The following is a 15,056-nucleotide window of genomic DNA, read 5'->3' on the forward strand; positions in this document are numbered from 1 at the left end:
CATTCCCAGAGGAGCAGCTTTGTGCTGCCCTGCATTCCCAGAGGAGCAGCTTTGTGCTGCCCTGCACTGCCAGAGGAGCAGCTTTGTGCTGCCCTGCATTGCCAGAGGAGCAGCTTTGTGCCCCCTGCATTGCCAGAGGAGCAGCTCTGTGCCCCCTGCATGGCCAGAGGAGCAGCTTTGTGCCCCCTGCATGGCCAGAGGAGCAGCTCTGTGCCCCCTGCACTCCCACAGGAGCAGCTTTGTGCCCCCTGCACTGCCAGAGGAGCAGCTTTGTGCTGCCCTGCATGGCCAGAGGAGCAGCTTTGTGCTGCCCTGCATTCCCAGAGGAGCAGCTTTGTGCCCCCTGCACTGCCAGAGGAGCAGCTTTGTGCTGCCCTGCATTCCCAGAGGAGCAGCTCTGTGCCCCCTGCATTCCCAGAGGAGCAGCTTTGTGCCCCCTGCATTCCCAGAGGAGCAGCTTTGTGCCCCCTGCATGGCCACAGGAGCAGCTTTGTGCCCCCTGCACTGCCAGAGGAGCAGCTTTGTGCCCCCTGCATTGCCACAGGAGCAGCTTTGTGCCCCCTGCACTGCCAGAGGAGCAGCTCTGTGCCCCCTGCATTGCCAGAGGAGCAGCTTTGTGCCCCCTGCATTCCCACAGGAGCAGCTTTGTGCCCCCTGCATTGCCAGAGGAGCAGCTTTGTGCCCCCTGCATTGCCAGAGGAGCAGCTTTGTGCCCCCTGCACTGCCACAGGAGCAGCTTTGTGCCCCCTGCACTGCCACAGGAGCAGCTCTGTGCCCCCTGCACTGCCAGAGGAGCAGCTTTGTGCCCCCTGCATTGCCCGAGGAGCAGCTTTGTGCCCCCTGCATTGCCAGAGGAGCAGCTTTGTGCCCCCTGCACTGCCAGAGGAGCAGCTTTGTGCCCCCTGCATTGCCAGAGGAGCAGCTCTGTGCCCCCTGCATTGCCAGAGGAGCAGCTTTGTGCCCCCTGCATTCCAGAGGAGCAGCTTTGTGCCCCCTGCATGGCAACAGGAGCAGCTTTGTGCCCCTGCATTGCCAGGGGAGCAGCTTTGTGCCCCCTGCATTGCCAGGGGAGCAGCTTTGTGCCCCCTGCATTGCCAGGGGAGCAGCTTTGTGCCCCCTGCACTGCCAGAGGAGCAGCTTTGTGCCCCCTGCATGGCCAGAGGAGCAGCTTTGTGCCCCCTGCATTCCCACAGGAGCAGCCTGTGCCCCCTGCATTGCCAGAGGAGCAGCTTTGTGCCCCCTGCATTGCCAGAGGAGCAGCTTTGTGCCCCCTGCACTGCCAGAGGAGCAGCTTTGTGCCCCCTGCATTGCCAGAGGAGCAGCTTTGTGCCCCCTGCATTGCCACAGAGCCACAGCTGGCACTGCAGGAGGGCTGAGCCCCCCTGGATGGGGCTGGGACACCCCCTGGCACACAGGGGGCAGGTCAGATTCTGACCTTTCCAGGGGTTTGTTTTGTATTGCTGCATTTTTATTTTATTTTTATTTTTTCCTTAATAAAGGACTGTTATTCCTATTCCCGTATCTTTGCCTGAGAGCCCCTTAATTTCAAAATTATAAGAATTTGGAGGAAAGGATTTTACATTTTCCATTTCAGGGGAGGCTCCTGCCTTCCTTAGCAGAACCTGTCTGTCCAAACCAAGACACCCACAAATCATCTTCCACCTCAGGATAATAAAGAACTGTTACTCTTATTCCCATATCTTTGCCCGAGAGTCCCTTAATTTCAAAATTAAAATAATTTGGAGGGAGGGGATTTACATTTTCCATTTCAAGGGGCCTCCTGCCTTCCTCAGCAGAACCTGTCTGTCCAAACCAAGACACCCACAAATCACCTTCCACCTCAGGATAACAATGAAATGTTACTCTTATTCCCATATCTTTGCCCGAGAGTCCCTTAATTTCAAAATTAAAATAATTTGGAGGGAGGGGGTTTACATTTTCCATTTCAAGGGGCCTCCTGCCTTCCTCAGCAGAACCTGTCTGTCTAAACCAAGACACCCAAAAAATTTCAATTCAATTTCAAAATTCAAAATTTCAATTCAAAATTTCCAACAATTTTCCATACCAGGGGAGGGGCTCCTGCCTCCCTGAGCAGAACCTGCCTGTCCAAACCAAGCCACCCCAGGTCTCACCTTCTGGATTTTGGGCTGCATTCGGGACGGGCAGGGCGGCATCTGGTTGAGGGCAGCCGTGATCTCCTGGGACTCCACGGCCGCCAGGGCGTTGCAGATGGCCATGACCGACTGGATCACCCGCTCGGCCTTCAGGGGGACATCGCCCTGAGGGACAGGACAGGGACAGGGACAGGGACAGGGACAGGGACAGGGACAGGGACAGGGGCAGGGACAGGGACAGGAGATGGCATTAGGGGGAAATGGAAGGTGTGGCTGGGTGAGTGAGTTCTAGTTACCTGTTAAAGGTGGGGCTGTTATTTTTATTTCTTTATCACTTTAGCTCTTATATTTATAGAGGGGGAATTCTGGAGATGATAAATATATCATAGTATATTTATGTTATATTATATTTGTTTTTATAGTAATATTTATATTTTATCTCTTTATATATTATTTATATTATATTACATTACATTATACTATGTTACGTTACGTTATGTTACGTTACCTTATGTTATAGTACAGTATAGTATATTTCAATAGTATATTATAATATATTTTAATACTATATTTTCTTTATATTTATATGAATAAACTATACTATTAAAATATAATATAATAAAATATACTATTTACTTATATTTTATATAAATAGCATATTTATATTTATATTTATATTTATATTTATATTTATATTTATATTTATATTTATATTTATATTTATATTTATATTTATATCTCTTTATATCCTCTATCTATACATATTACATTACAGTACATTATATTACATGATTTTATATTATATTAATCTCTTTATTTCTTCCATCCTCCCTCCAGGAGATCTCTTCTCTTTATGGGCCATTAATTATTAATTATCTTCTGTTCACGAGTCAATGACTGTCCCTGCATGGTTGATAAAATCCCATCATGCCATGGGGAGAGGCTCCGCCCAGGGGAGGAGCCAAGCATTCCTACCTGGATCCAATCTGAGGTTTGGGGCACCACCTTTGCCCACTGCATTCCCAGAGGGTCCAAAGCCCCCAAAACCTCCCCAAACCCCCCAAAACCCCCCAAAATCCCCTCAAAACCATCGCTGGCCTCACCTCGGCCGCCAGGAACGCGTCCACCTCGTTGTGGAAGGTGTCGAAGAGGAGACTCAGGGCCTGCCTGGGGGACAGGGGACAGCGCTCAGCCCCAGCCATGGGACACGTGGGGACAGTGCCACCACATCCCCCTGGGCGGGCACAGAGGACAGTGCCACCATGTCCCCCTGGGCGGGCACAGGGGACAGTGCCACCGTGTCACACTCTGGGCACTGGGGACGGTGCCACCACGTCCCCCTGGGCGGGCACGGGGGACAGTGCCACCATGTCCCCCTGGGCGGGCACAGGGGACAGTGCCACCGTGTCACACTGTGGGCACTGGGGACGGTGCCACTGTGTCACCCTGTGGGCACTGGGGACGGTGCCACCGTGTCACCCTGTGGGCACTGGGGACAGTGCCACCGTGTCACCCTGTGGGCAGTGGGGACGGTGCCACCGTGTCACCCTGTGGGCAGTGGGGACAGTGCCACCGTGTCACCCTGCGGGCACTGGGGACGGTGCCACTGTGTCACCCTGTGGGCACTGGGGACAGTGCCACCGTGTCACCCTGTGGGCACTGGGGACGGTGCCACTGTGTCACCCTGTGGGCACTGGGGACGGTGCCACCGTGTCACCCTGTGGGCAGTGGGGACGGTGCCACCGTGTCACCCTGTGGGCAGTGGGGACGGTGCCACCGTGTCACCCTGTGGGCAGTGGGGACAGTGCCACCATGTCACCCTGGGCGCGCACAGGGGACAGTGCCACCGTGTCACCCTGTGGGCAGTGGGGATGGTGCCACCGTGTCACCCTGTGGGCACAGGGGACAGTGTCACCGTGTCACCCGTGGGCAGTGGGGACGGTGCCACCGTGTCACCCTGGGGGGGCAGGGGGGACAGTGCCACTGTGTCACCGTGTGGGCAGTGGAGATGGTGCCACTGTGTCATCCTGCGAACACTGGGGATGGTGCCACCGTGTCACCCTGTGGGCAGTGGGGATGGTGCCACAGTGTCACCCTGTGGGCGCTGGGGACGGTGCCACCGTGTCACCCTGTGGGCACTGGGGAGGGTGCCACTGTGTCACCCTGTGGGCAGTGGGGACAGTGCCACCGTGTCACCCTGCGGGCACAGGGGACAGTGCCACCGTGTCACCCTGTGGGCACTGGGGACGGTGCCACCGTGTCACCCTGTGGGCACTGGGGACGGTGCCACCGTGTCACCCTGTGGGCACTGGGGACAGTGCCACCGTGTCACCCTGGGTGGGCAGTGGGGACGGTGCCACCGTGTCACCCTCTGGGCACTGCGGACAGTGCCACCGTGTCCCCCTGGGTGGGCACTGGGGACGGTGCCACCGTGTCAGCCTGTGGGCACTGGGGACAGTGCCACCACATCCCCCTGGGTGGGCACAGGGGACAGTGCCACTGTGTCACCCTGTGGGCAGTGGGGACGGTGCCACCGTGTCACCCTGTGGGCACTGGGGACGGTGCCACCGTGTCACCCTGCGGGCACTGGGGACGGTGCCACCGTGTCCCCAGCCCTACCTGCTGATGGTCTGTTTGATGGGGCGCTCCTGCAGGTGGATGTGGTGGTTGAGGGTGGACGGGCTCTGGTCATCGCTGGCCTGGGGACACAGAGAGGCTGAGCAGGGCTGCAGGGAGGTGACACTGACCCCTCGGGGTGACGCTGACCCCTTCAGTGTCCCAGGGAGGTGACACCAAGCCCTCAGTGTCCCAGGTTGGTGACACCCACCGTGCGGGCCAGGTCGCTGCGCACGCCTTTCCTCCGGACCAGCTGCAGCCGGATGTCGATGTCGAATTTCCTGCAGTGCTGGATGTGCTCGTGGCTGCCCAGCGCGTGTTTGCTGTGGGGACAGGGCCACGGGCTCACCCCACACCCCAAAAACCCAGCTGAGAACCCCAAAATCCTGCCTAGGGTGCCCCAAAATCCCACCTGAGAGGCCCGAAATCCCACCTGGAATGCCCCAAAATCCCACCTGGAGTGCCCCAAAATCCCACCTGGGTGCCCCAAAATCCCACCTGGATTGCCCAAAATCCCACCTGAGAGGCCTGAAATCCCACCTGGAATGCCCAAAATCCCACCTGGATTGCCCCAAAATCCTGCCTTGGGTGCCCCAAAATCCCACCTGAGAGGCCCGAAATCCCACCTGGATTGCCCCAAAATCCCACCTGGATTGCCCCAAAATCCCACCTGAGAGGCCCGAAATCCCACCTGGAATGCCCCAAAATCCCACCTGGATTGCCCCAAAATCCCACCTGGATTGCCCCAAAATCCCACCTGGGCGCCCCAAAATCCCACCTGGAGTGCCCCAAAATCCCACCTGAGAGGCCCGAAATCCCACCTGGAATGCCCCAAAATCCCACCTGGATTGCCCCAAAATCCCACCTGGAGCGGCCCAAAATCCCACCCAAAATCCTGCCTGGCTACCACAAAAACCCACCTGAGAGCCCCAAAATCCTGCCTTGGGTGCCCCAAAATCCCACCTGAGAGGCCCGAAATCCCACCTGGAATGCCCCAAAATCCCACCTGGATTGCCCCAAAATCCCACGTGGAGTGCCCCAAAATCCCACCTGGAGTGCCCCAAAATCCCACCTGGAGCGCCCCAAAATCCCACCTGGAGTGCCCCAAAATCCCACCCAAAATCCCACCCAAAATCCTGCCTGGCTACCACAAAAACCCACCTGAGAGCCCCAAAATCCCACCTGGGTGCCCCAAAATCCCACCTGGAGTGCCCCAAAATTCTGTCTGACAGCCCCAAAATCCCCTGGCCAGGCAGCCTTGGCTGGGGTTCACAGTGAAACCAGACTTCCTGCAGGGCTGGGTAAATTCATGCCTGCCAAATGTGCAGGGAGAGCTCCACAGGCTCATCCCACACCCCAAAATCCCACCTGGATTGCCCCAAAATCCCACCTGAAATCCCCCAGCCAGCTCAGAGCAAGGCTGAGCTTCTTGCAGGGCTGTGTGAACTCGTGCCTGCCAAATGTGCAGGGAGAGCTCCACAGGCTCATCCCATGCCCCAAAATCGCACCTGAGAGCCCCAAAATCCCACCTGGGTGCCCAAAAATCCCACCTGGAGTGCCCTAAAATCCCCTGGCCAGGCAGGGATTCACAATGAAACCACATTTCCTGCAGGGCTGGGTGAATTAGTGCCTGCCAAATGTGCAGAGAGAGCTCTGCACACTCATCCCACACCTCAAAATCCCACCTGGGTGCCCCAAAATCGCACCTGAGAGCCCCAAAATCCCACTTGGGTGCCCCAAAATCGCACCTGAGAGCCCCAAATTCTGTCTGACAGCCCCAAAATCCCCTGGCCAGGCAGCCTTGGCTGGGGTTCACAGTGAAACCAGACTTCCTGCAGGGCTGGGTAAATTCATGCCTGCCAAATGTGCAGGGAGAGCTCCACAGGCTCATCCCACACCCCAAAATCCCACCTGGGTGCCCCAAAATCCCACCTGGAGTGCCCCAAAATCCCACCTGAAATCCCTCAGCCAGCTCAGAGCAAGGCTGAACTTCTTGCAGGGCTGGGTAAATTCATGCCTGCCAAATGTGCAGGGAGAGCTCCACAGGCTCATCCCATGCCCCAAAATCCCACCTAAGAGCCCCAAAATCCCACCTGGGTGCCCAAAAATCCCACCTGGAGTGCCTTAAAATCCCCTGGCCAGGCAGGGATTCACAATGAAACCACATTTCCTGCAGGGCTGGGTGAATTAGTGCCTGCCAAACGTGCAGAGAGAGCTCTGCACACTCATCCCACACCTCGAAATCCCACTTGGGTGCCCCAAAATCGCACCTGAGAGCCCCAAAATCCCACCTGGGGTGCCCCAAAATCGCACCTGAGAGCCCCAAAATCCCACCTGGGGTGCCCCACCCCGCCATCCCCCAGCCAGGCAGCCTTGGCTGGGGCTCAGGGTGGCCGCCCTGCCTGCACAGGGACCTTTGTGGCAGCAGGAAATTCAGAGAATGAGGAATTGTTCTCCCTCCTTCCCCTCCGGAGCCGGGCCCGGCCTGCCAGGACCTGCCCAGGGATCCGTGGGAAGCAGGGCATGGATCTGAGAGCGGGATTGGGAGGAATTCTGGAGCTGGGAGTGACAGGGGGAACCATGGATCTGGGAATGACAGGGGCAGTTCTGGAGCTGGGAATCACAGAGGGAATTCTGGAGCTGGGAATGACAGGGGGAATTCTGGAGCTGGGAATGACAGGGGGAATTATGGAGCTGGGAATCACAGTGGGAATTCTGGAGTTGGGAATGATGGAATTATGGAACTGGGAATGACGGGGAATTCTGGAGCTGGGAATGACAGGGGCAATTCTGGAGCTGGGAATGACAGGAAGAATTCTGGAGTTGGGAATGATGGAATTCTGGAACTGGGAATGAGAAGGGGAAATTCTGGATCTGAGAATGACAGAGGGAATTCTGGAGCTGGGAATGACAGGGGGAATTCTGGAGCTGGGAATGAGAAGGGGAACCATGAATCTGGGAATGACAGGGGGAATTCTGGAGCTGGGAATGACAGGGGGAATTCTGGAGTTGGGAATGACAGGGAGAACCATGAATCTGGGAATGACAGTGGGAATTCTGGAGTTGGGAATGACAGGGGGAATTATGGAGCTGGGAATGACAGGGGGAATTCTGGAGCTGGGAATGACAGAAAGAACCCTGGAGCAGGAGTGACAAGGAAAACTCTGGAGCTAGGAATGACAGGGAGATATCTGGATCTGAGAATGACAGGGAGAATTCTGGAGCTGGGATTTATCAAGGGCTGGGATTTATCCATTCTCCGCTCCCTGACACGGCTTTTACAGAATTCTCCTCCAAAAAGCATTTTTGGCAGCTCCCAGCTGGTTTTCCAGGGGTTTGGGGCTCAGCCTGGCCGGGAGCAACATTCCCAAGACATTCCCAATGCTGCTTTTGGCAGGAGCAGCTCCAGAGGCAGGAAAAGGAGCAGAGAAACTCCTGCTGTGCCGGATCAACCCTGGGTGTTCATCACACCCTGCAGCTCCTGTCATGGATTTTCCCTGTTTTTTCCCTGGCTTTCCCATGTTTTCACTGTTTTTCCCATTTTTTTCCAGTTTTCTCTTCCCCCCCCCATTTTCCCCATTTATTTCCCTGTATTTCCCCTGTTTTCCCCCCACTTTTCCCTGATTTTTCCCTGTTTTTTCCCTATTTTTCTCCCATTTTCCCTTGTTTTCCCCCAATTTTTTCCCCTATTTTTTCCCTGTTTTTCCCCCCATTTTTCCCCCTGATTTTCCCTCATGTCCCCTGGTTTTCCCCCTGTTTTTTCCCCAGCTTTTCCCCTGGTTTTCCCCCTGATTTTTTCCCCATTTTCCCCCTGTTTTTTCCCCAGCTTTTCCCCTGGTTTTCCCCCTGATTTTTTCCCCATTTTCCCCCTGTTTTTTCCCCAGCTTTTCCCCTGATTTTACCCCATTTTCACCCTGTTTTTCCCCCAGCTTTTCCCCTGTTTTTCCCTCTGTTTTCCCCCATTTTCCCCTGGATTTTTTCCTGTTTTTTTCCCCATTTTCCCCCCAGATTTTTCCTCATTTTCCCCTGTTTTTTTCCCCATTTTTTTCCCATTTCCCCCCCGAATTTTTCCCATTTTTTCCCATGGCCACTCACTTCTGCAGGAACTCCTCGAGGCCGCAGATTTTGAGCAGGAAATCCTCGACATCCACGGCGTGGAGCTCGTCGTGGGTGTAGCACAGGGCCTGGTAGATGAGCAGGTCCACGGTGGAGGAGCCTGGGGGGAACAGGAATGGCCCCTGAACCCTTGGGAATGGTGGGAATGGTGGGAATGGTGGGATTGGTGGGAGCCTGGGGGGAACAGGAATGGCCCCTGAACCCTTGGGAATGGTGGAGATGATGGGATTGGTGGGAATGGTGGGAATGGTGGGATTGGTGGGAGCCTGGGGGGAACAGGAATGGCTCCTGAACCCTTGGGAATGGTGGGAATGAATGGTGGGGATGGTGGGAATGGTGAGATGGTGGGATTGGTGGGAGCCTGGGGGGAACAGGAATGGCCCCTGAACCCTTGGGAATGGTGGGAATGAATGGTGGGATTGGGGGAATGGTGGGAATGGTGGAGATGGGGGAATGGTGGGGATGGTGGGATTGGGGGAATGGTGGGAATGGTGGGAGCCTGGGGGGAACAGAAATGGCCCCTGAACCCTTGGGAATGGTGGGAATGAATGGTGGGAATGGTGGGAATGGTGGGAGCCTGGGGAGAACAGGAATGGCCCCTGAACCCTTGGGAATGGTGGGAATGGTGGGGATGGTGGGAATGGTGGGAATGGTGGGATGGTGGGATTGGTGGGAGCCTGGGGGGAACAGGAATGGCCCCTGAACCCTTGGGAATGGTGGGAATGGTGGGGATGGTGGGATTGGTGGGAATGGTGGGAATGGTGGGATGGTGGGATTGGTGGGATGGTGGGAATGGTGGGAGCCTGGGGGGAACAGGAATGGCTCCTGAACCCTTGGGAATGGTGGGGATGGTGGGAATGGTGGGAATGGTGGGATTGGTGGGATGGTGGGAATGGTGGGAGCCTGGGGGGAACAGGAATGGCTCCTGAACCCTTGGGAATGGTGGGGATGGTGGGGATGGGGGAATGGTGGGATTGGTGGGAATGGTGGGAGCCTGGGGGGAACAGGAGTGGCCCCTGAACCCTTGGGAATGGTGGGAATGAATGGTGGGATTGGGGGAATGGTGGGAATGGTGGAGATGGTGGGATTGGGGAAATGGTGGGAATGGTGGAGATGGTGGGGATGGTGGGATTGGGGAAATGGTGGGAATGGTGGGGATGGGGGAATGATGGGGATGGTGGGATTGGGGGAATGGTGGGGATGGTGGGATTGGAGGAAATGGTGGGAATGCGGGGATTGATGGGGATGTAGGGGATGGTGGTGATGGTGGGGATGACAGGGAATGTTAGGAACAGTGGGAACAGGTGGGGATGGTGGGGATTGGTGAAAACAACAGGGATGGTGGGATCGGGGGAATGGTGGAAAGAACAGGAATGGTGGGGATGGTGGGACGGGGGGAATGGTGGAATGGTGGTATTGGTGGGGATGGAGAGGATGGTGCTATTAGTGGGATTGGTGGGATTGGTGGGAATGTCAGGAACAGCGGGAAGATGTGGGGATGGTGGGAACGGAGGGCATGGTAGGGATGGTGGGACTGGGGGAATGATGGAATGGTGGGAATGAAGGGGATGGTGGAATGGTAGGAATGTGGGAACAGGCGGGACTGGTGGGACTGGTGGGAATGCTGGGAATGGTGGGATTGGGAGAATGGTGGAATGGTGGAGATGGTGGGCATGAAAGGGATGGTGGGGATGGTAGGGGTGGAGGGAAAGACAGGAAAGGTGGGGATGGTGGGATTGGGGGAATGATGGAATGCTGGGGATGGTGGGGATGGGGGGAATGGTAGGAATGCAGGAACAGTGGGAACAGGCGGGGATGGTGGGAATGGTAGGGATGGTTAGGACAGTGGGAGTGGGGGAATGGTGGGAATAGCAGGAACTGTAGGAACAGAGGAATGGTCAGAATGGTGGGGATGGTGGGGATGCGGGAATGGTGGGAATGGTGGGAACAGGCGGGGATGGTGGGAATGGTAGGGATGGTTAGGACAGTGGGAGTGGGGGAATGGTGGGAATAGCAGGAACTGTAGGAACAGAGGAATGGTGAGAATGGTGGGAATGCAGGAATGGGGGAGTGGTGGGAATGGCGGGATTGGTGGGAATGGCAGGAGCAGCGTGAACAGCGGGGATGGCAGGAATGGCAGGAACAATGGGAATGTGTGAATGCGGTAATTCCCCGGGCTCGGCACTCACAGTCGCAGGTGAAGGTGAGCGGCTCCCTCAGGCTGTCACTCAGCACCGTCACCTTCAGGCTGACGCCGTGGCCCGGCTGCTCGGGGCTCACGTTCACCGCGTTCCACACCAGCCCCGAGCCCGAGCAGCCCCTGGAGCCGCAGCTGGAGCGCAGCCTGGCGAGCAGGGATGGATCAGGGGCCTGCTGGGACTGGGGGGGTCCCACACCCCAAAAATCACCTGGAATCCCCTTTTGGCACCCCAAGGGCTCAGCACCGCTGGGAACAGCCCCTTTGGGTGGCCCTGAACCCCTTCTGGGTTGCCCTGAATCCACTTTTGGTGGCCCTGAAACACTTCTGGTGGCTATGAATCCCCTCTGGGTGGCCCTGAATCCCCTATGGGTGGCCTGGAACCCCTTTTGGCACCCCAAGGGCTCAGCACCCCTGGGAACAGCCCCTTTGGGTGGCCCTGAAACCCTTCTGGGTTGCCCTGAATCCCCTATGGGTGGCCTGGAACCCTTTGCAGGCTGCACTGGAACACCCTTGGGTGGCCCTGAACCCCTTCTGGTGCCCTGAATCCACTTTGGTGGCCCTGAACCCTTTGGTAGCTTGAACCCCTTGGGTGCCCTAACCCTCTGTGGCCCTGAATCCTCTGGTGCCCTGAATCCTTGGCCTGGAATCCCTTTTGGGGCCCCTGAACACCTTTGGTGGCCTTCAATCCCCTCTGGGTTGACCCTGAATCCCTTTTGGGTGGCCCTGAATTGCCTTGGGCTGGCTCTGAATCCCCTTGGGGTGGCCATGAGACCTCTCTTGGTGGCCCTGAATCCCCTCAGGGTAGCCCTGAATCCCCCATTAGTGGCCCTGAATCCCCTTGGGATGTCCCTGATGCCTTCAGGGTAGCCCTGAATCCCCTTTGGGTGGCCCTGAATCCCCTTGGGATGTCCCTGAATGCCATTAGATGGTCCTGAATCCCCTTGGGTGGCCCTAAATCCTTGGAGTGGCCCTAAGCATCCCTTGGTGCCCTGAATCCCCTTGGGTGACCATGAGACCTTCAGGATGGCCCTGAATCCCCTTTGGGTGGCCCTGAATCCCCTTGGGATGTCCCTGATGCCTTCAGGGTGGCCCTGAATCCCTTTGGGTGGCCCTGAATCCCCTTGGGATGTCCCTGATGCCTTCAGGATGGCCCTGAATCCCCTTGGAGTGGCCCTCAAGCATCACTTGGTGTCCCTGAATCCCCTTGGGGCGGCCATGAGACCTCTCAGGGTGGCCCTGAATCCCCATTTGTGGTCATGAAACCCCTCTTGGTGTCCCTGAATCCCCTCTCGATGGCCCTGAAGCCCCTTTGGGTTTTGTTTAGGGGACGTTTTGCGCACTCACACATCCAGCATGTGACAGAAGGCCGCCACCTCCTCGTCCCGCTCCTCGGACACCTCGAAGAGCTCGTAGCCATTGGCCAGGGAGTGGGGCCGGGGAGCCACCTGTGGGGCAGGACAGGGGACCATCAGCTGGGGGACACCCCCGGGACCCCACACCCCCATGGGGACCCCCCCTGGAACAGCCTGTGCCACGCCAGGGCCACCGTGGTGGGGACAGAGGTGTCCCTGCAGCAGTGTGGGGGCTCTGGGCCAGCATGGGGGGGTTTGGCTTGCCCGTGGCTGGGAGACCCCCCAAAAGTGGCCATTCCCAGGGATATCCCACAGGATGGGCAGGAAACGTCACCAGGCTGTGGGGGTGCTGCAGGGGACACTGCCTGGTGCTGTCCCCAGAAGGGCAGGTGGCACCACCATGCAAGGTGTGACTCATGGGACCCTTCAGTTTTGGGGTTTTGGACAGGTCTGACTTACAGGACCTTCAGTTTTGGGGTTTTGGGCAGGTCTGGCTCAGGGGACATTCAGTTTTGGGTTTGTGGGCAGGTCTGGCTCAGTTTTGGGGTTTTGGATAGATCTGGCTCACAGACCCTTCAGTTTTTAGGGTTTTGGACGTTGCTCACGAACCTCAGTTTGGGTTTGAAAGTCTGCTCGTTTTGGACTTGGACAGTCTGACTTCAGACTTCAGTTTGAGATTTTGGACAGTCTGGCTCACAGAACATTCAGTTTTGGGCTTTTGGATAGGTCTGGCTCAGTTTTTAGGGTTTTGGGCAATTCTGGCTCAGTTTTGGGGTTTTGGACAGGTCCGGTTCATGGGACCCTTCAGTTCTGGGGTTCTGGACAGGTCTGACTCAGTTTTTAGGGTTTTGGACAGGTCTGGTTCAGGTTTTGGTGCTCTGGGCAGGGCTGTCTCATGGGACACCCCCACACTCAGACGCCTCTCCCCACATCCCACATCCCACATCCCACATCCCATTCCAAGGAGCCACGACGCCATCCCAAGAAGAACCCACCCAGAAGCACACCCATCTTGGTGACATCCCAGCTAAAAATTCCCAGCTCCATCCCTCCCCAATTCCAATTCCAATTCCAATTCCAACTCCAATTCCAATTCCAATTCCAATTCCAATTCCAACTCCAACTCCAACTCCAATTCCAATTCCAATCCAATTCCAATTCCAATTCCAATTCCAACTCCAATTCCAATTCCAACTCCAATTCCAATTCCAATTCCTATTCCCATTCCAATTCCCATTCCAATTCCAATTCCCATTCCAATTCCCATTCCAATTCCAATTCCAACTCCAACTCCAATTCCAACTCCAATTCCAATTCCAATTCCAATTCCAATCCAACTCCAATTCCAATTCCAATTCCAATTCCAATTCCAATTCCAATTCCAACTCCAATTCCTATTCCAATTCCAATTCCTATTCCCATTCCAATTCCCATTCCCAGCCCTCACCGGCTCCACGGAGATCCTGCGGTTCCTGTTGGCCGCCAGGTTCTTCCTCCCGCCCGCCCGGGCTCCGTAGGTGCGCGGGGGCACCTGTGGGGGCATGGTCTTGCTCCGTGCCACCGGCTTCCCGCTGGATTCCTTCTCCAGGATGCTCCTGCCTTCCTTCCATCCCCGGGAGCCTTCCCGCAGCGCCTCGGACTCGTAGGTGGACTTGAGGTTGAGGCAGGTGATGGCGTCCACGCCGTAGGGATCCTCCTGCGAGATGCGGCGCCCCACAAGCTTGTCCTGGGCCACCGAGAACATGTTGATGTCCCTGGGCTGGGCCTGGCTCTTGGGGGACAGTGGGGAGCGCTGGCTGCTCTCGGGACAGCCCCACAGCGGGTGCCGTGGGGGCAGAGGGGGCGGCGAGAGCTTTTTGGGAGATCCACCACCCTCGTGGGGCTCGGAGCCGTTGAGGGGCTCCCCGAGGAAATCCCGCTGGGAACCCTCGAAGATGAGCAGGTAATCCCCGCTCAGCGGGCCCTTCCAGGGCTGGGGCTCCATGCGGGGCGTGCTGGGCCCGGGTGGCACTTGGGGACCCTCGGGGACATTGGGGACGGCGTGGCTGAGCGCGGGGTCGGAGCCGGAGAGCCCCCGCGCGGCTTTGATGGCGCTCCTGTCCGCGGGGTCGTCCCAGGAGATGAGGGAGCGCTCCTGGAGCTGCTCCTTCCTGGCCCGGCTCTCCTCCTTGTCCTGGCGGAGGCGGGATAAAGCGTCGTACTCCATCTGCAGCGCCTCGGCCAGCGCCAGCTCCTTGCGGCTCAGCCCCACCGACTCCAGCGCCGGCCACTGCTCGCCGGGGCCGCGGCGGCGCGACGTGGACATCCTGCTGCTGCCGGGATCCTTCCTCCTGCCGGGATCGGGGTCCGGAGAGCGGCACCGGCGTCAGGAGAACGGCATCGTGCTGCTCCTGGGAGAGGAAAGGGTTAAGGGGTTAATGGGGAGTGCGGAGAGGTGAGGGGGTGATGCTGGGAGTGGGGAAAGGTGAGGGATTGATGTTGGGAGTTGGGAAGGGTGTGGGATTGATGCTGGGAATGGGGAAAAGTGAGGAATTGATGGATGGCACCCATGGATGGCTGGAAATAGGGAAAGGTGAGGGATTGATGCTGGGAGTGGGGAAAGGTGAGGCATTGATGTTGGGAGTTGGGAAGGTGTGGAGAGCCTGGTTCAAGCATGGC

The 15,056-nt window shown here is 57.0% G+C and overlaps 1 protein-coding gene across 1 annotated transcript in view; it reads right to left on the reverse strand.

Moving 5' to 3' along the window:
* PIK3C2B (phosphatidylinositol-4-phosphate 3-kinase catalytic subunit type 2 beta) overlaps positions 1-15,056 on the reverse strand; it is a 46,138-nt gene that overhangs the window by 23,550 nt on the left and 7,532 nt on the right. The window contains exons 2-9 of the mRNA XM_064732942.1: positions 13,846-14,788; positions 12,391-12,491; positions 11,036-11,190; positions 8,826-8,946; positions 4,942-5,053; positions 4,734-4,813; positions 3,218-3,281; positions 2,133-2,279 (exon numbers count right to left, since the gene is read on the reverse strand). Coding sequence (XP_064589012.1) covers positions 2,133-2,279; positions 3,218-3,281; positions 4,734-4,813; positions 4,942-5,053; positions 8,826-8,946; positions 11,036-11,190; positions 12,391-12,491; positions 13,846-14,703 — 1,638 coding nt within the window. The 5' untranslated portion in view covers positions 14,704-14,788. The remainder of the gene's footprint in view (positions 1-2,132; positions 2,280-3,217; positions 3,282-4,733; positions 4,814-4,941; positions 5,054-8,825; positions 8,947-11,035; positions 11,191-12,390; positions 12,492-13,845; positions 14,789-15,056) is intronic.

This window comes from Zonotrichia leucophrys, chromosome 26 (assembly GCF_028769735.1).
Source record: "Zonotrichia leucophrys gambelii isolate GWCS_2022_RI chromosome 26, RI_Zleu_2.0, whole genome shotgun sequence".
Lineage (NCBI taxonomy): Eukaryota > Metazoa > Chordata > Aves > Passeriformes > Passerellidae > Zonotrichia > Zonotrichia leucophrys.